At 37.1% G+C, this 24632-nt stretch overlaps 2 protein-coding genes across 2 annotated transcripts in view; one reads left to right on the plus strand and one right to left on the minus strand.

Moving 5' to 3' along the window:
• The first annotated feature begins 111 nt into the window (after positions 1-111).
• Positions 112-24632, plus strand: part of LOC306986421 (uncharacterized protein) — a 110763-nt gene continuing 86242 nt past the window's right edge. The window contains exon 1 of the mRNA XM_079589636.1: positions 112-177. The gene's annotated coding sequence lies outside the window, so the exon portion shown is untranslated. The remainder of the gene's footprint in view (positions 178-24632) is intronic.
• irak1bp1 (interleukin-1 receptor-associated kinase 1 binding protein 1) lies at positions 1114-3200 on the minus strand. Its single transcript, XM_079588799.1, has 4 exons — positions 2861-3200; positions 2717-2782; positions 2513-2643; positions 1114-2410 (listed from the first exon to the last, which is right to left on the minus strand). The coding sequence occupies exons 1-4, from the start codon at positions 3152-3154 to the stop codon at positions 2152-2154; spliced, it is 750 nt and encodes a 249-aa protein (XP_079444925.1). The 5' UTR covers positions 3155-3200; the 3' UTR covers positions 1114-2151.

Here is a 24632-nt window from a genome sequence, read left to right on the forward strand (position 1 = left end):
CCTTGGGAGCCACCGAGTAGAGTGTGTTTAGACAGTGCTCCTCTAAAACACAACAATAATATTAATTATTAAAAATATATTTCGAACTAAAGCAAATGATAGGGTGAAGAACATGGTGAAGAAGAGTCAGACGCAGGAAGATCCGGTGATCGTCACGTGCTCGATCGGCAGGTGCAGGTATGTGGTCTTTTTACTTCAAGTAAGATTTTGTTGGAGTGATCAGTGATGGATTAGAAATAGCAGTCATAAGAGTAATGTGGTCGCTCGTTATTATCATGTAGGCCTATTGTTCTCAAACGCATGTTAAAATGTTCATTAAGAGCAAGTGGTTGTCAATATCTCACTGTTTGTCGCCTAAGCACAGTTTCGTGCTTATATGACGCCTAAATCAATTGTTTAATACATATTTTTGCGTTTTTGTTAAACTTCCAACGAGTTGACTATACAAGCTGTACTCAATTTGAAGGCTTAACGAATTGACTAACTGGGTTTATTATTCAGTCAATCTGACAGCGTCAGTGGTCGATTAGCAGGCCTATTAGGATAAATCAAATTAAGCTTAATTTTAAGATTAAACTGAAAAAACATAAACAAAAAAACAAAGTTACATTTATAATTTAGTAAGCAAACACATGGCAAATCATATAATTCTCTTTTTAAAGGATGGGTCATATTAAGGCTTTAAAATACAAAATTTCTGTAGGCCCTTTTTTTGGAGTTCACCTATAGCTATATATTCACCAGCCTATATTGTGTCTAAATTATTTTTGGTCTTATATCTTTAATTTTCAGTACCCAAGCCTCTTGTTTGCTGTTTTGAGATACTTGTATTCTTATATCATGATTATGTGCTCATGTTTTTTTAGTTTTTTTTACATGTAGGCTAGGCCTACTGCAGCTGTATCGGTTATTTATTATTATTTAACAATTTATATACATATTCCCTTTTCTTACATTGTTTGATCAGCTTGAGTTTAGGCTATTCTGTTTTTTTCTTTTAGATAGTCAGATCAAGTTAATATATATACATATAAAAGATACCTTGTTTTTTATTTACTCCAAATCAAATACCCAAGACCTTACAGTATCTTGTTCCCGCTCTCATTGTTGTTTGCAATCATCAGGTCTGCTCTTCTCTCTATGCAGTCCTCTTTGGCCATAGTTTATTTCCTCAACTAAGTAAGTAGTGATAGCTACAAAGTACAAACCCTAGTGTTGTATCCAGCTTTTTCTCTAAATGGATTTTCAAAGCCCCAAATGAATCTCTTTAGTTCTTCATGCAAGAATGTACATCTATGCAGGGCAGGTGGTAAACACTCTATTTTTCTTTCTGTGTTGAGTTTGCATGTTCTCCCTGTGTCTGCGTGGGTTTTCAGATTTTCCCCACAATCCAAAAACATGCAGTATAGGTGAATAGGAGATGCTAAAATGTCCATAGTGTGAATGCGTGTGTGTCTGAGTCCTGACCATACCTACCCTGGAATATCATTGCCATTCCTGGTCAGTCTCGTGTATGGAAAGAGATGGCCTTAGAATCACCAAGTGCAAGTAAGAGAATATGAAGACAGTTCAAGCATCACCGAAAAGTACCATATTTCACATTATCTTACCAGCTATAACAATCAACATAGAGGCATTCTGATTATAATTACATCAAGTGTTTGGCATTATACTTAACAGAAATCTTACAGACCTCTAATTTTTGTTTTTAGAAATAAGAGAACAATTTTTAGAAACCAAACAAATATGACATCCCTTATGTGTGCAAGATGCATCATTATACGAGTACATATTCCCTATTCAAAAGGGCTCATCTAACTAATTTATTAGACTTTTTAGATTTTAACAGTGTTTTCTAACATGCAAATATGATTTTACCAGTATGCTTGAATACTGCTAAATTAATTGGTTCGGACCAAGTTTTTAGCATTACCTTTTGAGTTGCACACAGTGCTATTCAATATATGGATTGGAGAATTTATTTATTTAAAACATCAGTAGTATCATGTGGTATCTTCATTTTAGGCCCTCTTTTGAATATTGGTGGTCCTCTATGGTGCTCACTTCATAGAACTATGTGTTAACACAGGTTTAGTCAGCAGCAGATATTTGAAAAAAATTGTGTCCTTTTATTATTGCTAAAGAAAAACTTCAAAATTTCCTCCTGTTGCTGTCCTTTGGTCGCAATTCAAAGGTCACAAACACACGTGAAGAGGCAGAGACTAGTGTAATCCCAGTCCTCTGATGTAGTGTTAGAGGAGAGCCAGTGACTTCATGCTGGCCGTTGGTCCACTCTCGTGATTCCTCCTCGCGTACAAGCAGCGGGCGTCCCAGAGCTTGTCCCAGAATGCCACACGCCTCGCTGGCTTTTAGTCGAGCGTTGTCCACTGCTTCCAAACATACTCGCCGTCTGCATTCAAATCATTACAAACAGGCATATTCATTAATTTTAGATGGCAGATGGATGTTCAGGCTTACAGTGGAGCTTTACATAAAGACTGACATTGTTCACCTTAACAAATTGAGGCTTTCGGCACTGTGACTGTAGTAAGGGTCACCAACACACACGCTTTTGTCTAGTTTTTCAATCAAAACTGAGCGTGCACGCTGCATCTTCTCAAAGTCTGAAAACACAACAAGCACCTGTAGAGACAAAATAGATAAATAATCAGCAAATAAATAACCTGACAAGATAGGCCACCTCTATCCATCTTACCTCGGCTTGCATGTGGAAGAGCTCCTCCTCTCTTTGTAAATGTTTGGCCACCGTGATGTTTTCTTCCTGTTTGGAAAGAAGATACTGGAATTGCTTGTTCTTTATTTTATTTTTAGAAATACGCACATTTTAATCAATTAGCACCTTAACATCATGCTGTCTCGCAGTCTGTAGTACGTATTCCAATCTTCGCGTAACGCTGTTAGTCACGTCGTTAACATTTTCTTTACTGTTTTTGAGGCTGATGGAAACGGTCGCGCGGTCCGGAGGACACGATATCTCCGCACAGCCCGTCACCTGAACCACTCTTACGTTACTTTGAATTGGTAAAGTTGTTTGCTTGCGGCCCTGATAGAACATCGATTCGTTTTCGTCTCGGTAAACATCACCAGCAGTCGCTGAAACTGCAGCAAAGACACGAGACGGGCTGTGCGCCATATTTGTTGGTAAACCAACGTGGCGCTATGGCAACTTGTACAGTGCATGTCGGGAAATGTTGTTATAGTCGCTTTTTATACGTCACAACAACAGCAATATCTGAAAAACTTTTGTGTTGGCGTAAACTTACTTCAATATGTATATTATCAAATAGTTCGAATCGTTCGAATAGTTTAAAAGGTGCCTCATTTTACTCTCATAGATTTTGAAATCATGTTATTTCTTGAGAACTGACCAGCAGAGGGCAGCACAGATCAACAAACTGGTTTGACTCATTTGACTGTAGATTTCAGTAATTTTGTTACTTAAAACATTTAGAAATTAGAAAAATGTCAAAGCACTATATTATTTGAAATTGAAGTTTCAATTGAATTGAAGTATATATGTTAGAATCAGTATTTACTATTTAGATGTCTAAATAGCAAACGGTTAGAATGTGGTGATATCACCAGGAAAATGTATGCATAATAATAATGTCATATTATAATAATAATTTGTTGTTGTTGTTGGTGGTGTTATTATTATTATTAAACTATAAAAAGTAAAATAAAAATAAAAATGTTGACTGACCTGTTTATTAGTGTTAGAAATATTCAAAATAATTTTTAGTTGGCCTAGTCATTTTAGTTATAAAAATATTGAAAGTAGCCTACCAGTGACAGCAGTGCATCTCTTTAACACAGTTATCCATTTCATCATCCTTTTTATGAATCTTTTTCAGAAACAAGTATACCATAACCTTAAGACGTTAAGAAGAAGAAAAAATAAAAATATATGTAGGCCTATATATATATATATATATATATATATATATATATATATATATATTAATGTGCGTTTAATATGTGCATGTTCGTATATTTATAATGTATAGTGTTTTTGATACTGGATGTATGGACACTAGGTTATTTTTCTTTAAAGATTTGAAATGTTGTTTGTTTTAAAGCTAAATTATTTATTTACTGATTTATTTCTAAAGCAGACAGTTGACCTAACAGTTTGTCTACACCTGACCTACCTTTAATAGTTTACCTAATTCAAAATGCAAAAATGTCATCCAAATACACAAATTCAGAAGATATTTCATACATTTTTGAATTACTATGCACATATTTAAAAATATATTTTAATATGACATCAAGTATGTGTGTGTGTGTGTATATTATTATAAATATTAGAGAGAATTAAAGGCAGACTACTATTCATGCACGGCCACTGTGTTTGTTTGTGTTAAACCATGAAGCCCTCTGTCTAATCCCACTCTAAAAATGCGCAGGACGTATTTGTTGATATTGTCTCGAGTTGCGCATAGTTCTATGTTGGCTTTTTGAAACTGTTTATCTGATGATGTGTCTTTGCCAAGATACATGCAATGGCTTCTTTTATTTGCTTAGCCATGTAGGCTTTGACTCTGGAACGCCGCCATTCTGTTGAAGGAAAGGAATATTTAATGTTCAAGCTGGGATCGTGGGTGCAGGCGTGGGGTTTGGAGACACTGAGCGCTTCAAACGGACTGATAAGCGATCCGATAAGTTGCGTACGGAAGCGCAGCAGTCGAGCTGTGGAAACAAGGAAACAAGGCCAATTCCCAGGAAATGAAAAATAACATAAACTCTTTGTCCCTCTCTCTCTGTGGCCTACGTGGAGTTAGAAGGAATGATCTCAGTGTCAGTCATAGTGAATATGTTCCATTTAACGAATGTAATATTCAAATTTGCTTTTATGGCTTTTCATTCGTTTTGCTGTTATATTTGATTCGCTGGTTTCTATTTGCCTCATTTATAATACTACTGAGCTACATACATTCACCAACAAATGGTTTTAGTCAGTTAATTTTCATCAGAGATCACCTGCGTAGTCCACCTGTCTGTGATGTCATGTGACACCTCTGTCCACCTGACCTCTCTCTCTCATTGATTGGCAGTGGTGGGTCTCGCTTGCTGTGAACCCTGGGAAAATGCGTTTTGACTTGTCTTTCGTGTTCCTGGACATGATTAGAGACTCCAGCGGGGGAGAGGGGGTGCTGAGTCTGCCCGAGGGCATGAATGTATATATATTTGTGTCTTTTCCCATGTGTTAGGCCTGTGGCGCTCCAGTTTAACTCGGATATGTCAGTGACATCGGGAGGCTTTACAATCCTACTTGTTTGCACAGTTTCAAATTAAGCTGAAGTATTTTAACTGAATTTGCAAGATTTCTTTCTGGCATTTACGTAGGTCTACATATGTTTTACTCAAATTTTTATAGCTCTAACTTAGCACATCTATCAAATGAGTTCTGCTTATAACCTTTTTTCCCCCCTGTCGCCTGTAAATACATATTAGCTCAAATAAACAAACTTGCACACTGTTCAGTGGAGCATGTTATTTGGTCAAGCTTTATATACATCTCAATTTTCACTCAATTATTGCCCCATTTTTTGTTTACATGTTCAGAAATGTGAATGACAGTCTTCATATACATTATAACCTTGCAATATTACCTCAAGATATCAAATTCAGATCAAAGTCCAAGGGTACATGTTGAAGTTATTAAAATATTGTTGGTTTATACGCCTCATTATCCATATATTTCGCAAAACGTAAGTAAGCTATAGTTTCGTTTGAATGTGCAAGACATCCAATTCATTAACCGCTTTATAACTAGAAGAAAAACAAAGTGCAGTAAACCGTAAATATTTTAGTGCTACAAACCAGTGTGTTTATGGTTATGATAATACATTAAAATAATATGATAACAAACACCAGTTTTTGCAATATAAAGCATGCATAACGGACTGTTTATGTACAGCTAAAATAACTGGAAGCGAATGACATCGGAAGACTCGCACATTCAAGTTACAAATGGCTGCGCTGCCTTTCTGCTTCACCATTTAAAAGTTTTGACCCTTAAACAGGCTTGTTGACTTCTCATACATCGTAACCCAGCTTGTGTGACCTAATTCACTGGCAATAGCCTGGACATTATTTTATGTTATTGTACACATAAATATTTTAAGCATGGAGTAGATTTGAAATAATTAACAAAAAAAAAAAAACAGTTTTGCTTATCAGTATGTGACCTGAAAGAAACAAGCATCTTTTGCAGTATCGCGTCAATCATGTCAACCTGTCAATCATGATAAATAATTGTTTACCCAGTTCTGCCTCATTAGAACTGGTTTGTTAAGGCGTCACCTTTGGTTCTGACCCACGGGGCTCTCTATCGAGGGCCACATCTGGGCAGATCGCTGATGCGAAGTTATGTGCCGTTGGGACTTTTGACTATTGAGTGTTCAAGTTTAAGATCTATGAAATCTCTTTTAGTAAGCTCTCAGCTTTCTGTCCCTCGTACGTTTAGCCCTCCCTTTGTGCTTTCTCCGTCTCCGTCGCCTTCGTTCTCTCAGACTTTCTTTCAATCTCTTTCTGTTATGCAGAAATGTGTATTTTAAAGGCTGCTTGGATTTCAGAGCTCTATTAAAAGTTCAAAGCTGCAGTTTACTGCTGTAACAAGAGCTACTCCTGATCCAAACACTCGGCTAATGAGAGAGAGCCAGCTGCACCCCCCACCTCCCTCCCTGTGGCCTGTGGCACCCATATACGAATGTGTTTTGATGCAGTGTTGTGTGGATAAAGGAACCGTTTTATAGATCGTAATCATTTTTTTCTTTCACTTGATGATCCGTCAGTCTTTAAATAGTTCTTTCACCACGTCCCCCATCTGACTCTGTCTCTTCTGTTCTGCTGATAGACCGAAGTTGTAAATCCTTTTGATAATGGAAAATCTTCTCTTTCTTTTTGATACATTTCAACCATAGAAAGAATCCTGTGTGTGTGTGTGTGTGTGTGTGTTGTGGTAGGAGATTCATTAATAGTTTAACAGTGTATTATTCCAGTACCCATCTATAACAAGAGTGAATTATTGTTCTTCTGGACTCCAGAACGGCACAAACAAATAAATAAACACTTTAAAAGGGGCCTTGTGATTATTTGGCAGTGGTCTTGGAGGATGATAAGATGAGAACCGTGTGATCTGGCTGGCCACGAATCTATTGGGAAAAATTGAGCGTGACCCGCTGAGTGAGGAATGGAATTAAAGAGACCGTTTTGAGATTCTCCGGCCCCGTAACCTCATAAGACTGGTTCACCACACTAAGCTTTTTTTTTTTATGTGATTATTAAATATAAAAATAAAATGTTAGAGAGGAAAATACACATGTGAGGCCATCTGGGCTGAGAGGAATGGTCTTCTGGACTTCTCTTTAGAGCCATTTTTAATGCCAGAATTGATTTTATCATAAGGAGAGTTTGGTGCATTTGTTCTTTCACTCTCTAGCAAAAGATCCATTAAGAGTTGTATTTATTTATTACCCACACTTTATTCTGATTACTTGAATCCTTGATTCTGGATTGGTCGTTCGCTGCATTCTCACTGTTCAAATGTTTTGTATAATCAATGACCCTGAAAAGTATTTTCTGGCATTGTGCTATAGTTTCACGTCTCTTGTATCACTCCATGGTCTCTTTATTTGTCACATTTTCAAATGAAAGCAATATTTAATGTTCATGTAACCAAGTAGTAAGGAGGAAAATGAGCAATCAGCAGACATTATGACGAAATAAGCACTGTGGGGTGATAGTGACCTACAAGGTGACCTTGTTCTTGGGTTTATTTTTTGATAATTATTTTTGTCGGGATTTTCTTGGTCATACTTTTAAAATCTTTTTGCCGTTGATTGTAAAAAAAAAAAAAAGAGTAATTTTTGTTTTCAGCATTATTTTGCAAGTTTAATTTTTTCACTTTTTTGTTATTTTTATATTTATTATCATATTTTTTGAGTTTATCAAGGTTTTCTAACTTGTTTGTAAATTTAAATAAACGATAATTGTTATTTTTTTGCCAATTATTATGTTGTCTGTATTATTTGGCAGGTTTCATTTGTAAAAAATGTTTTATTATTATTATTGGTAATATCATATTTTTTATATTTTCATAGGACTATACAATGTTTTTTATAAATAATAATATATTTTTTTAATTGTGTGACTTACCATTTAAAGTAAACCTTCTATATGTATGATAACAAGTTTTAGGTGGCATTTAAAAACAAAAACAAAGTAACACTGGGAGTTTTTCCAAACTCTATAAGCATGCATGTTAAATTATCATTACATAACCTTCCAAAGTGATGCCCTGAGTGCTCATTCACCAGCTAATGATCTTTTTTTTTTTTTTTTTTTTACTCCATATCCTGTCCTCGTCTCGGCCAAAAAAGCCCAGCTCTTCTCATCTCGCTCTCATTTAAACGCTTTGGGTTTAGCCTGACTGACTGAGCAATTGGCTCTACAGGGCAGCACATGCCAATTCTAAAACCCAGACCTCCGTGAGCTACAGGAAACTGCCACAGCAGAGTCGAGCCAACACAGCGCTGCTCTGGGACACCGTGAGGCTTTAGCCCAGACATCCCAAGCCAAGATGGCGCCTCTGCAGTAGAACTGAGCCTCTACTGGGGTCTCCTTTAAACAGGCCCGGTATTTTGTAATGGATCGGGGCGAAACTTAGTGGATGAGTCGTGATATTTCTGCCCTCAGATTGAGGAGAGAGGAATGGGAGTGTGTGTGTTTGGGTAAGTTGTGGCAGTCTAGGAGGGAGATTAATGTGTGGAGTTATTGGTGTAATGATGGAGTCAGCTCTCTGGGCTTCAGCTTGGAACAGATGAAATTAATGAAGTACCTATTCACATCCAGGACACACAGGAGACCGGGTAGACAGGAAAATGGCCTGGTGTGTGTGCTTGAACTTTGTTGACTGGTGAGGTTGCAGTGAATGAGTGGCGTATTTTAGAGTGGTGTTGGCGGAGATGTTTGAGTTGGTTTTTGGATATAAGTGTACCTAGGAAATGCTGCTAAAAGGTTTCTGAATATCAAGGAGAGAGTTAGTGGGAATAATTTAGTGTTTAATGATGGAAATCACAGAGAATTGAATGATTCAGATTCCTTTTAATGCTTCCGGATCCTTAATTCTTCTATTTAATGTTTTTTTTTAGCACTCATAAAGTTGGTGTGTAATGGAAATTCACCCAATGTATTTTCTAAATGGATGTTATTAGTCAAAAATTCATCCTTGCATGTTTTTTTTTTTTACCTCGTAAAAAACCTTTGACCTTAATCAAATTGTCATTGTCATAACTCGATCTTCTGATGAAATGAAAGACTTATCTCTGGTGTACTACTTCAATTATTTACTCCGCTCAAACCCCGCTCCTTTCTTACAATTGACTGCAACCTCACATTTAGATTTGCCTCCATTCATCAACAACTGATGGATAGAACCAAGTCCCACCCTATATTTCTTATTTTTCAACATGTATGTCACAATACATGAGAAAAAATCTTTTCACTACTTCCATTTCATTGCGACTTTAATGCAATTTCCGAAATGCAACTACGATTTCATTAAGAAATGAAGAAATCATTTCAAAAATAAAATTTAAACCAATGATTAATGACGCAAGTCTTTTTTGGAGCACCAAAAAAGTGCCCTCCATTAATTGCCGTATTAATAAAACAAAACTAAACACTGTTATATAAACAACCAGTCAATAACATCGCTGATTAGTTATGCGTGTTTGATTCAGGAGTCGGACTAAACAGCTTTCACTTTATGCTTTTGATTAGCTAAAAAGAACCGCCTCATAAAAACAATTGTTCACTAATCAGGACTACACTGGCTATGCTTTCAGTTTTATGCTGTAGTTCGAGTATTGACGTTATGGTGCTGAAAAAAAATGGAACTGGTTCTGAATAAGAGAGTGGTGTCAATAACAGTGTGTTTGTGTGTGTGCGTGTGTGTGTGTGGGGTAAGAATATTCTCCTGTGAGTAGACCAATCAGGTGTTGACAGAAATGCATTCTCCCCCAGTACACACCTAGTAGTCTACCCATCAAAATGAGTTCTCCTCCCTCTGGTCTTTGAACCCTTAAGTGTCAGCTGACCCCAACTGAAGCCGCCCCTTAAAAGAATGATTGGCAGTTGATGCTGGGGCTGAATTAAAAGCAGTTGGGTCCAGGCCAAGAAAAACACTGAGAGAATGCAGGAGACTATTGAAAATACCAATGTGATAAAATTATTATATCATAAGAGGGTTATTGTAAGTTTCCAAACAGTTTTAGAAGTGTGTCAATTTCGGGTTTATTTATTTTTTTGGATTAACATACTTGCTATCAAGACATCAATTTTGTTTCCCAAAGGAACAGTATCTATACCAATTCACTTTTTTATGCCAATCTCTCAGGTCCTCAAATGTCCTTAAAAATCAGTGTATTCACCAAACCACACCGAGTGCGAGAGCGCGGAGCACGGCCAGCCTCGCTAAGCAGGCGTTTTAAACGGTCGAGGTGCAAATCTACTGCCCATGCGCCAAGCGGGTGTCAATTTTTCCTTGGCTGACTGGCGGACTAGCAGATCAATAAAGTTAATTTAAAACATTCACACTCTGCCATCTGAAATCAACCATTTAATGACTCTCTGTTCCAGTAAAACTGCAAAAGGGCCCTTTGGATTTACAGCAACAATAAGAAGGAAGAGAAGAGAGAGGGGGAAAAAAACACGGTCACCCGAATGCAGTCGGAAAATGCTAGCATAAAAAGACAAAAGAGAGGAAACTATGGCTCTTTATTTTGTTTTTTACCGCAGACCGAGTGGTTTAAGACCTCATTATTGACAGTAAAGGAACAAACGTAGATTAAAGGTACAAACACGAGTCTCTTGATCTCTGTTTTAAGAAGAAATAGACCAAATGGAGGAATAAACAGTGTTGTGGACTGTGTGCACTTTATATATATGTGACTTTATATACTTTTTAAATTTTATAAGTGTAATTTCTGTGCCACTTGCATCATCAACCTAAACTGGAAAGAATAGCTTTCAAACTGGTTTCTCTGAACCTACACTTTTCGCCATTGGTCAAATGAACAGGTAGTTCCACCTCCAAACTCACACCATTGGTTGAATCAGTGACAACGTGTCAGTCTGGTTGATTTGAATGTTTTATTGGTGCCAAAGAGAGCCTCAATGTTTGCAATTTTGGTGGAAATAAATCTATAGATGGTTTGCTTGTAGTCTGTTAAGCTTGGATAGAAGAAAGTTTTTAAAAAATCCACATTTAATCTATAAAGGAATCTTCCAGCTTCAAAATTAGTTAAACTCATCCATCCGTCCGTCCGTCAGGAACTCTCCCTTTTAAAGGAGAATGCTTATAATTTTATAAAAGCATTTACAGTGATTATTCTGTTAAAATATTGTATTATTTGAGCTGTAAAGATGTTGAAATATTTTTTTGCAGTAAATTTAGGCATATTGGTGACGTTACTCAGAGAAGGTTAGTACTTGATTTTTTTCACAATAAAGTTGGTTGCTGTATATAGTTTACATCTTGTGGAAACTATGAGTAGCCTATATTAATGTTTACAGATTGGTGGTGTTCATTTCCATTGTAAGTGTCTCACTGTAATTAAAATTAAAATGGAAGGACAGTTGGACATCATTTTTGTGGAATTAGGCCACAAACTCTGGCAGTTGATCTTCATTTATACTGAACCCAGGATATATGTTTCTAGCATTGTTGCAACACTTAATGAAGCATATGCCTCAGGTCAATTCAGACTATCATAAAGCTTGAAACTGTGCACCTTACTGATCCCACTGACACACTCCATGTGTTCCCTCTTTGCAAAGTGAGTGCAGAAACCCTGTGTGTTTTGTCTTAACATTTTCACTATGTGCAAACACACCTGCGGCTGGCACATTAAAGACCCCACATCTTTACAATGCTCTAATTGGACCTTACGTTCGTAAAACGCAGTGAGAATGAATTACTTGCCTACACGCTCATGCCTTTCCTGTTGCTCGGGCCCTCGGTTGTTTCTAATTACTTGTGCGTTACTTTGAAATGATTCGTCTCTCTTCATATTCTAGACTCCTCTGGTTATCCAGTGAACCTTCCTACATGAGTTTCTGTGGCCGGAACAGGCACGGTTTGCCGTGATCGCCCCCTGGAGAAGACCCTACCTCCTGCAAACTCTTTTCCTAATACTGAAGACCACACGACATGCACCATAAACACTCGTTACACCATCCGTCATACACAAAAAACACACACGCTCTCTCGCTCACACATATTCTCTACAGGACCTCAGGGAGACACGCATTCATCATCATCCGCAACAAGCCGGAGATAAGCCTCTGCTAATACACACTAGCCGATGACTAGTCGATGTTTATGAAGCGAAACGACAGAACTTCCCGTTTTCACCTTGACAATTAAATTAGCCGAACGAGGAATAGGAGGAGGAGGAGGGGGTGAAAGACGGATGATATCATCTGCCTCCCTCTCTCTCTTTTTACAGTGATGTCTTACTTTGGCTTTACATTAAGAGAAAATTCATTTAACAGCTGTGCCTGCTTTAGCGAGAACTTGGTGGAGTGGACTTTTCAGAGATAGCATTACCAGCTCTCTTTATTTTATGTGTCAGCAGAAGAAAAGCAGCATATCTTAACAAGCAAGGATGGAATCGATTAGACCTCGGGTCCATCTCCTCCTTGCTCTTTCTCTCTCTCTCTCTCTCTCTCTCTCTCTCTCTCTCTCTCTCTCTCTCTCTCGGTTTCTTCGCATTTCCCCCCTTTCCCACAACAATAATGTAAATTTTCACTTTCTTCTTCTGTTCTTTTAATGCAATATTCCTCATGACTCCTTGCTGACAGCACACATCCCCCTCAGACGGACGTGTGTGTTTTGGCTTGTCACAGGTTTATTTGAAGAGCCTTTGCAGGGTTCTCAAGTCCGTTTGAAAGTATATGTGTATTGCGGGGAGCTGTTATCTCACTAATTTGGTTTAATTTGATAACCGTTTGGCAGATTTGTCCTAGCTTAGTTGGACCAGCTGTGCCTGACCTGTATATTTTGGTTGAATCGCAGGAAATGCACACCAGGTTTTTGCATGCCGCCTTGCCTGAGAATACTGACGTCAACAAAGTGTACAAAAAATAATTTCTTAATCATTTTTAAGTAGAAATTTACTTGAAAGATCAATTAAATGACTTGTTTTAAGAACGTATTTTGCATTACCCTTTGCCAAATAGTTTGTTTTAAGTTGAATAAGCTCCATGCATAACTTTTGTCCACTACTGTTATATATACCTACTGTATATGAGGAATGTGTTTATATATAGCCTATATAAACACCCATAAACTATTTAAGAGTAGCCTACTAAATTAATATAGAAAGTCATTGGCTATTTAACAAATTTACTGTCATTATTCTCTTTAATTTAATTCTGAGGTCTGAAGCACATGTCCAGACATTATATTTTTTATCTAAATGAATGTTAAGTAAGACAGTTTAAGATAAAAATAAAATTAAATCTGTAGCGCAGTCAGAGACAGTGAGTGGAGTAAGAAAGAAAGAGAAACGGAGGAACGAGAGCGACTCGAGCATCTGTTTTTCGTTACGGTCCACCTCACTCAAGTTTTCAACATTGAGCTTCAAATCATCTGTTTCCTTCAGGTTCTCTCGGTGAGACTGGTCAACTGAAAGAAATGAGGACATTGAGTCTCCAACTGTATTTAATAAATGATGGAGAACGGTAGAGTGAAAAATTGGAGACTTTTTTTTTGTTGTTGACTAATTTATAACGGGTTTCGTTTATAAACACTAAGTCAAACTAAGTTATTCGTGTTTTTCTCTTTTTCGTAAAGAAATTCCCATCTCTATTGGGATTGTGTGAACTGATAAATACGTATGTGTGTGAGTGTGTGTGGTCTGAGATAGTGATTGGTTCTGTCATTCTGTGTAGGAAGTTGACTCGCCCCCTGTTTCCTCTTGTCCTGTCATTCTCGATTTTGGCCTCACAACACCTCTTCAGAATGAACACTACTTAAACACGCACATCAATGAGCTTTTACACACACATATCCGGTGAGAATCAGCACACACCAGAAATAATATTTTTTTATGGACAACTGAAAGACAGTTGGTGATAATTTGATGCAGGATCGGACAGGAAAATATAAGTAAGGAGAGCAGAGATGATTGCAACACGTTTTGAATTTTGCTCTTTTATTCAGAAAATGTTCAGCGTACAGCTCTGGTAAATTTCCTCAAACATCTATCTCAAGAAAAATTTATGAATTAAATTCAGATACATTAAAACTAGAATTAATAGAAGTCTGTTGTTTTGTAACATCAATGCTATATAATTGTAATGGTGATTATAATGGAAATAATTTGTATAAAATCAAATTTTGTACACAGCACATATTCAAACAATATTTATTTTAATATCAATAACTTTAATAGTGAGACTAGAATATATAGTTGTTTATCAAGCCCAGAAACAACATGCTTGCAAATTTACATTTTAAAAAGATTGATTTGATTTGAATAATACTTTGCAAGTTTTGTGGTTGCACATCTTGTATGTGGACGAATAAAGCTTTGACATTTATTGAGCATTACAGTTATCCTTCTCTCCCCTGCTTCAGCAAAATATGCTTCAAATACTTCAAAGAAACCATGCAGAACAAAGTTCAGACATCTGATTTAACAAGCATCCAGCATCTGAGGAGGAAGGTCTCATTACAAGCAAATTCTTACTCTGCCACTAGAGCTGCCATTTGTTTCTTTGTGCCCTTTAGGTCCTCCTGGATGACCTATGACCTCAGCTATCCACACCATTTGGTGCTGGTGTACTGGAGGTCTCAATGCTTGGACACACACAGACTCTTGAAAAATATTTTACTGAAGAATCCATATAAATAGGCTATTTATTGACATAATGAGAATTATAACAATGATAATCACAATTGAAATGCCCCAGAATTAGTTTTTCATACTCAGGAGTCATGATGGAATTATCAGTTATGTTTTATCGAAGTTTCAACATTTTCTAAGATGTTTCTCTTATAATTCCTTGGAGAAATAAAAATAGAGACAAATGCTGACGTCCTGTAGGGCTGCAGCCAGGATTTGAGGAATTAAATCAAACAGATTTTTCCTCATTAAAAATTGTTATTTAATTTTTTTAAATGCAAAAAAAAAAAAACACTCCTGATTTGCTGTGCTTGTTTGTAGGGCTGAACAATTTGGCCTATGCCTATAATAATAATAATTAATAATAAAAATGGCTAAATAAAAATATGTAACAAAATAATAATGATATTGTAATTCACTGTAAAAAAAATAGTATTAAAGAAAAATATCATATTTTTAATTTCGCAGTACAACTATAAAATTGCATATTTGCGGCAAATGTTAAACCATCGAACTTTCACTCTGAAACACGCAGGATATTTAGTTAAATTTGATCATTGTGTTTTATTCCAATTAATCATAAAGCCTCAAAGTACAGTAAGATTATAGAGCTACAAAAATGAATGTGGAATTTATTTGGTTTTGGAAGAATTGGATGAGAAATATTCATAGTTCAGAGATCTTTTAGACTTTAGCAAACCTGAGCACAATTTTCTTAGCTCTCCTACACTGTAAACCAAGTTGGCAAAACTAAAAAATTTGAGGTAATCAGTTACAATTTTTTTTTTAAAGTTAAGAAATTTAAAGTTTAAGCAAGCAGAATTTGTACTCATACATTTTAATTGGTCTTAACTTGAAATATCTGAGTAAGCTCATTCATATACTTAACTTAGTTTATTGTGTAATATCAACGTAAATATTTTTAGTAGCCGAAACTTGGCTAGCTTTAACTAGCTAATTCAATAAATGCTATCTGGCTAATTGGTTACATAATGCTTTGATAGCATTAGCATAGCATTGCACTTTACTGAATGAGTACAACAATATAAAACATCAACAAGTATCTGTTCTCAAACTAAGCTCATGCTCCACTAGTGTCCATGATGGTAGCCCTACAAAAAAACAACATAACAGAAACTCTTTTAAACCCGCATAACAAAACATTAAATACTACTAAATCTCCCACTTAACATTGACCTTGCACACAAAAACATTATATAACACTTAATTATAGAATTTACTCTTCCTTTCAAGTGTTATGGAAAAGCATACTGGGAAATAGAAATCCAAGCCCAGTTTCAGTTAAATTTAAGTTTGTCTAAATTAAAAGAAACAAGTTCATAAAACTCAAAACAATGAAACAATTCAGATTACATAAAATGTGTCGGTTTTGTGAATTAAAAAAAACAACAACTTCTAAATACTCATAAAAGTGAATTTGAACTCATTTGTTTAATTTGAGTTGTCTCTACTCAAACCTGTCAATGATTTTGAGAGTTAGGGTTTACAGGAGAATCCATTATGATAGTAAAGCAATTTCAGTTTAATTTCCAGCAGAGTTGGTCAAATGTGCCAATATCCGAAATTGTGTGCTCACATGTGTTTCTGTGCTCCCGCTATGATGAGGGTCTGAGTTTGTGTGGTTATGTTTTGGCGAGTACGGTGGCAGGTGTGTAAGAGCGAATGGCGATCTGAAGAGAAAGACGAATATACAGACACACATAAAGGGAAGCTTTGATATATTATACCAGGGAAATCAGAGGGAGGTAAAGTCAAGCTCAGTGTTCACAAACACACACACATACTCGCTCTCCGGCTCTGATCTGATTCTGTTGGATGTTTTTAGAGCTTACACTCACTTCCTTGTAAACATACCCATGGCTCCCGTGGTGATAGCAGGCTTTGACGCGCCGCCAGAAGAGGGCCTCGCTGTCTTCACGGAGACGGAGAACAGCAGGGCACATGCACACACAAGTGCACGCTCGCACACTCTTTCAACTTTACATATGGCCTCAGTGTGTGCATGTGATTGCCATGGATACAGAACGGGTCCCGTAATATGTCTCTACCGCTGCTACAGATATAAAATTAAATCCCATTAAAACACCTGGAGAGGGCGAGCGAGCGAGCGAGGGAGGCTGGGAGAAATGTAAGGCACACCCTGATGATTAAATATGGCTGGTGCAGGGTTTGCCACGGTCCACTGAACACACAAAATCCTCACATACTCACACTATACCCAACGAGTTTATGGGAGAGAGACTTACTGACAGCTTCACTATACAGAGTGTGGGAACGGCAGACCAAATGGAGGAAAGTACACAGAGGAGGGAGGCTACGGGGAAATAAAAGCTGAAAAGGAGCATGTCGGTTTAAAGCTATAGTTAACATTAATGTCATTTCAAACCTGTACTGTATGATTTGTCCATGAAACAAAGATTGACAGTGACCAGTTTGTAAAGCTCCAAAAAGAACAAAAGTTATACCATAAAAATGTCCAAAAACTATAGAGGCCTTACTAAAGCTTTGTGTGAGGAAAATACCAAAATGTAAGTTCTGTCATGACAACTCTGAGTGTTTAGCATGATATAAATGGATATGACAATGTTGATATGTTTGGTCTTGGCGGAATATCTTGCTGCTGCAGAGTAAGTACAGGACTTGATACTGCCCATAGTTGATATTATGCTGTGAGTAAGTAAAACATGCTGCACAACATACATGCATTACCCGTAGCAGATCTATACAGGTGGAGCTGGGGAAGGTGCAGGGTTACATCAAACTACACTTCTACATGAACCATGTATGACCATGTATTTGAAGATTGACCATGCAAGCTCATTAGCCACTGATGCAGCAGGAACCAATCAGCTGTGCCCTATAGAAAATTATGTGATTGCAAGCAGATCGAGTTAAGGACGTCAAGTAGAGTTTCGTGACAGAACTTTGTATTTATTTGCTGAGAAGACAGGTGCATAAATGCAATCCAATGACTGAACAAAAATATAGTAACGCATTTCTAAGTTTCTTCTTAATATTTCTAAGTTACTAAGCTGTATGTATTTGGTTAATTAGAAGGAGCTGGCTTAAGAGAGTCATTCGTTCTGGAATCAGACTTAATTAGTTAATTGTTTTTGATTCATGGGTTAGGGTTAGTGCAAACAGTATTCATGATGCAAACAGACCCATAAGAGTAATTTATTCTGGAATCGAACTATACACTGGTTGTGCTCTAGGGCTAGGCTATGTTTTTTATTCACGGAAAGGATTCAGCTTATTAGTAATTTGTTTTGGAATCTGATTACACTAGTTGTACAGTGTTTTATGTAAATGGACTGAGTCATTTGTTTTCCGGAATCAGACTTTTACTGGTCTGTTTTACACTGTAGATTCAGTAGCGGTGTTGCAGTGCCAATGAATAAGTATTGCAGGAAACACTGTCCGAGTATTTTAGTCTGTGTTGCGTCCACATTGGCGGACGAATGCACATGAGAGAATCGTCAACATAACCGAATATCCTCCGATTCAATTTTTTTTTTTTAAATGGAACCGATCCTGAGTAAGAACTGATAGTGGTGTAAAGTATTTGTAGTTAGTTACTGTACTAAAGTATCTTTTTGGCTACTTTGTAGTTTTACTGAGTGTTAAAGATATTAGCAACTTTTACTCTCTGCTTGACTTTTTTAAATAAGTATATGTATTCTTTACTCCGAGTCCAATACATTTGTGATGACGAGTGATGCCAGAGATGGTCTTATTATTGGGAGATATGAGGGTCTGTGGCTCTACCATCGGAGAAAGCGTAACGGCTAACTTGGATCCCGTCTGCCTTAATAACCTTGATAACTTGATAATGTGATAATGATCACATTACAGCCTTGCCGTCATTAAATTTCATTCAGAGTTGTGCGACAGCCAATTACTGTTTTGCAGACACCAGAGAAATAAATAAGAAGTGCCGTAAACTGAATCAAACCTGTGCGCAATTGTCCGTGATTTCTCGAAAAAAAAAAAAAAATTTCTGAGACTGAAACCAGCACGTCCAGTGCAAGTAGACTTTCACTATTTAATTTTGTTTAATTTTTGTTTATGCCCTATTTGAGCACTTGACCTTAAGTGACTTGAGTGTTTGTAGACATTTAAGAGGCTGTTGTGTCGAACTTGAGTTATTACAATTTTGAGGTTTTCAGTTTTATAGGTATTTCGATTTTAGAAAATACATGTGATTGGTCTCCTAACATATTAGTAGTTTCTTGTTTTTCAGTGGTATGTCTGTTAGATGTTGAGGAGTTTTAATCTAAACTTGTAACTTCTAATGGAGTCATTTTCACTGTAAGTTATCTGTCCTTTTACTTAAGTATGGGTTTCAGGTCTTTACACTTCTGAGAACAGAACGCATTTCCCAACCCTACTTTTGTGTTAGAATGCTGTAATTCTAAATGTCATCATAAATAAAAACTCACTCTATTTTTGCAAACCACAATAATGTAATTTAGTTCCATCTAAAGTGCGCGTCTGTCTTACACAAATGTGTAATTTCTTTTAAACCCTGGTTTGGTTTAATCTTTTATCTATATCTTAGCATAAAATCCAATGAGTTTCAGATTATCAAATATATAAATTACATTTCACGCAGTCTCCAGTTTTCCGCAGATCCAGATGACCGAGGTGTTGATGGGTCATATTTGGCTCAGACATGCCTTGCGTTCTCCGTCTCTCTAACACTCATTTTGTCCTCCTTTCTTTCCTTCCACCCTGCACATACCCCTCCAGCGGCAGTTGCGGCTGTTAGACATATGGAGAAAATTGAGGGAAGTTAAAAATAAAAGGAAAAATGTGAAATAAAACGTGTGAGTGGAACCCTCTCCTCAGGGCAGGGTAGACCTCTGCTGGCTCTCAGATCACACAAAACCTCTTTAACAACGGCAAAAGAATTGGTTTAAAGTGCAGAAGAGAAAAGTCAGATACTTGGACAAGTTTGTCGTCATACCAATTGAATGATAAAATGCATGCACTTCTTTTAACACTTGTTCCAGTGCTGTTATCGTTAACTAAACTAAAACAATCGGAATGATTTCGCCTGTGAAATTCAGCCGAGCAACATTTATGTGACAACACCTAAATGATGAAAACTTACATAAGACATTTCTCAAAGCTAGTAAATTGAGTGAAAGCAATCAAATTGATATACTGTTAAAGGGGTGGTATAATGCCCTTTTCACAAGATGTAAAACAAGTCTTAGATGTCCCTAGAGTGTGTGTGTGAAGTTTTAGCTCAAAATACTCCACAGATATTTTTATATAGCATGTTAAAATTGTCACTTTTTAAGGGTGAGCAAAAACGCACAGATTTTGTATCTGTTCCTTTAAATGCAAATGAGCTGCTGCTCCACACAGACATGCACTGAAAATTTCAAAAACTTTCAGCCTTTTATGTTCAAACTGGAGTCAGACAATGATGGAGAGACTCAAGAAGAAGTGACAAAATATAGACAACATTTCTGAATGGCTAGTTGATGAATTTAGGTAGCTTATGTGTAGTTATCTTCTAGTCATTAATTAGCATATTCGTCATTATAATCTATAAATCGTGTTCCGGGGTGGGGTTAATGTACATTTTAGGGTTGGTGATGTCACTAAACCCGGGAGGAATGTTGTGTAGTCCCGACTCCCTACCAGCTGTTTGTTAAAGTCCTTAAAAAGCCATTTCTGTAAAAGCAAATATCTTCCTTTGCTTTGAACTTTGAACTTCGTAACTTTGCAGATGCTGTTAAAGGGATAGTTCACTTTAAAATGAAAATTCTGTCATCATATACTCACCCTCAAGTTGTTTCAAACCTGTATGAATTTCTTTCTTCTGCTGAACACAAAGGAAGATATTTTGAAAAATGTCAGTAACAAAACAGTTACCAGGTCCCATTGACTTCCATAGTATTTATTTTTCCTACTATGGAAGTCAATGGGACCTGGTAACTGTTTGGTTACTGACATTTTTCAAAATATCTTCCTTTGTGTTCAGCAGGTTTGAAACAACTTGAGGGTGAGTATATGATGACAGATTTTTCATTTTAAAGTGAACTATCCCTTTAATGCTCAAACAGCAACATTACACACTAACTAAAGTTAAAAAAGTGAAATCATAATCAACCACTGCTTTAAAGGATTAGTTCACTTTCAAAAAAATGTTTGCTGAAAATGTACTCACCCCGATGTCATCCAAGATATCCATGTCTTTCTTGCTTCAGTCAGAAAGCAATTTAAGGTTTTTGAGGAAAACATTCCAACTATCCCAATGTTCAAAGAAGGTTCAAATGTCCGTCTCAATGCAGCTTCAAAGTCTCGACACGATCCCAGTCGAGAAATAAGGGTCTTATCCAGCGAAACGTCATTTTCAATAAAAAATAAATATATATATATACATCTCTGAAATGCGCCACGTATTCCGTCATCACGTTGGAAAGGTCACGGGTCAGGTCATCTGTCTAAGGGCGAAAAATTCCATCTCATTTTCTCCTCCAACTTCAAAATCGTCCGACATCTTTGTTTGAATTTATTATTATAAAAAAAAAATGTCCGTGACCTTTCCAACGTGATGACGTAATACGTAAATGGACATCTCAGAGATGTACAGGATGGGCAATTGTTGTTAAAAAGTATATATATATATATTTTTTTAATATATTTTATTTATTTATTATTTGATAAAATAACCGATCGTTTCGCTGGATAAGACCCTTATTTCTCGACTGGGATTGTGTCGAGACTTCGAAGCTGCATTGAGACGGACATTTGAACCTTCTTTGAACATTGGGATAGATGGTTGCCATAGAAGTCCATTATATGAAGAAAAATCCTGGAATGTTTTCCTCAAAAACCTTAATTGCTTTTCGACTGAAGCAAGAAAGACATGGATATCTTGGATGACATCGGGGTGAGTAAATTTTCAGCAAAACTTTTTTTGAAAGTGAACTAATCCTTTAACACATTAAAACTGTCATCTCATCAATTCATTCCCAACCACTGAAAATATCACTAGTTGACCTTGCCAACTAGTTTGTTTGGTTAGATCACTAGACCATCCAGACACATTAGCATTTGGCTTCTTTAATGATTATATTTCTACATGCTATAGATAAGAGAAATGAGAAGCTAACAGCAGCTCTCACATCTACAGGTGGGTGATGCGAGTGTGAGGGGTTAGGCCATGTTCGCTCTCTCTCGGTTTTACACACCCTCTCAAACACACACACACACACACACAGGCAATCTGCGGTTTCTCAGCAGGATGCAGAGATTATTTTATCACTGCAGGATTCCGGGACATTCCTGCTGGACTTCCGAGCGTTGGTGGGATAAAAGCATAAGCGAATCCCGCAGCTCTGACTTGGATTTCACTCCCTGGGCAACACTTCTGTTTGGCCAACAGGCTGCGGGCCCCAGGCCGGTGGTAAGCGGCAGGTTTTAAAGGCCTGAGTGTATTTATAGTCATTTCCCAACATCGCTGCTCAACTCCAGCACAAATACATTACAAATTCACACTCCCAGAACGCTGAAAACACACACACACACACACACACACACACACACACACACACACACACACACACACACACACACACACACACACACACACACCAAAATTTTACATACAATCAGCACAGAGCGAAAAGATTAGGAGAAAAATGGCACAGTGTGTATTTGAGATTGTGTGTTCAGTGGAGACAGGAAGAGATTGAGACTGAAATGGTGAGAAATTCTGCAAACCTCGATGGGCTCCTACCATAACAATATTAAAGTTTTGGGCTCTCTGATCATTCTTCATTTGCACATCAGCCCTTTTCAACCGGGTAAAGCGAGTCAGCTTCAAAGGCACGGTGCAGATGAATAGAAGCATAGAGAGACCGCTGACCCAGCAGTGTCTAACAGAACAACACTATACTTCACCTCTGACTCAATGCTATTCACTATAGTCCTGCCGTATGCTGCTCTGACCCTGATACAGGACAGTCCAATATTTATCATATTATATATATAATTATATTATATAATATATTATAGGGTTAGGTCACCCAAAAATTAAAATTCTGTCATTAATTACTCACCCTTATGTCGTTCCAAACCCGTAAGACAATCGTTCATCGTCGGAACACACATTAAGATATTTTTGATGAAATCCGAGAGAATAAATATAAGAAGATAAGAAATTGTTGATCAAAGTCATTATTTTTGTTTATTTTTAAGGTAGAGCCACTAGTCACACGGACTATTTTAACAATGTGTTTACTACCGTTCTGGGTCTTGAAAGTGGTTATAACTTTGCTGTCTATGTGGGGTCAGAAAGCTCTCGGATTTCATCAAAAAAATATCTTAATATGTGTCCTGAAGATAAACGAAGGTCTTCCAGGTTTGGAATGACATGAGGGTGAGTAATTAATGACAGCATTTTTGGGTGAACTCTCCCTGTAAACCTTTTATATGATCTGAGTGGTCACTACTGTTAATTTAAGGCCCAACCCATGGCTTTTTAAATGGGGTTTAAGTTGTGTATTTAATTTTATTTGTTATAACAGATCTGTTGGTGACAGTTGTAATTTAATCACACAATTTGTCAATAGGACATGGACATTTGTTTGTTTGTGTGTGTTTGTAAGTGTGTGTGCCATGCTGTATAGTGTTGGATGATGGTCATGGTTTGCTAGCCGTTATAGGAATTGGATCGAATCGAGCAGTGAGTGAGATTACGATTCTGGCTTTCTGCGAACATGCACACACAAAACACACACTCTTAATATATACTCAAGAGTATTCTTTTTAGTTAATCAAACACAGACAACTAACTGTGATGTTTATATAACCAACTATAACGCATTAGCTATGTGTTATGTCAGTAGCATTTTAAAATGAATGAGTGAAATATATTTGATCATACCATATTTTTTGTTTAATTACTGGATTGCATTAATGAAAAGTAAAAAAGTCTGTGTAATCCTTAACAGTAATAAAATAATCGTTAATGGGAATCATAAAGGAACTGGAATCATTCAGTTCTTCATGATTCTCATTGCTATTTTTGAACAACCCGTGCTTTAATCAGACATCATTTAGAGCAACCCATGCTTGAGATAGGCAAGACATAATTATGATATGAATGCATAAGTACACACACACACACACACGCGCGTGCGCGCACACACACACACACACACACACACACACACACACACACACACACACACACACACAAACACACACACACAAATAATATAATCTAAATTATCCTGAAACGGATCATCCAGACATGAGCACTCTCCCAGTCCTACAAACACACACACACTCGCATATATAGAGCCGGTGTGGCCAGGCTTGGTCAGAGTGACACATAGTAAAATTTTACAGGTGCAGTGAGGCGGGTAATTGGTGTGTTAATTCGTCCACGAGCGATCAGTGCAGTCTAATGAAATTTCCACTGGTGTTCTCTTACATCCTGCAGGTCAGGAGGCAACTTCCTGTTTGGATAAGAAGTGCTTTAAAGAGAACGAGGAAGGAGAGAGAGAAAAGGGCATACTTTGACTTTCAGCTGTGCTGGACTGGGCTGGGGGTAAAGGGGATGAATGGAATTTCAATTTGCCGCTAACCAACAGCATAACTACCTACACACACACACACACACACACACACACACACACACAC

The sequence above is a fragment of the Phoxinus phoxinus genome, assembly GCF_949152265.1.
Source record: "Phoxinus phoxinus genome assembly, chromosome: 18".
Taxonomy (NCBI): Eukaryota; Metazoa; Chordata; class Actinopteri; order Cypriniformes; family Leuciscidae; genus Phoxinus; species Phoxinus phoxinus.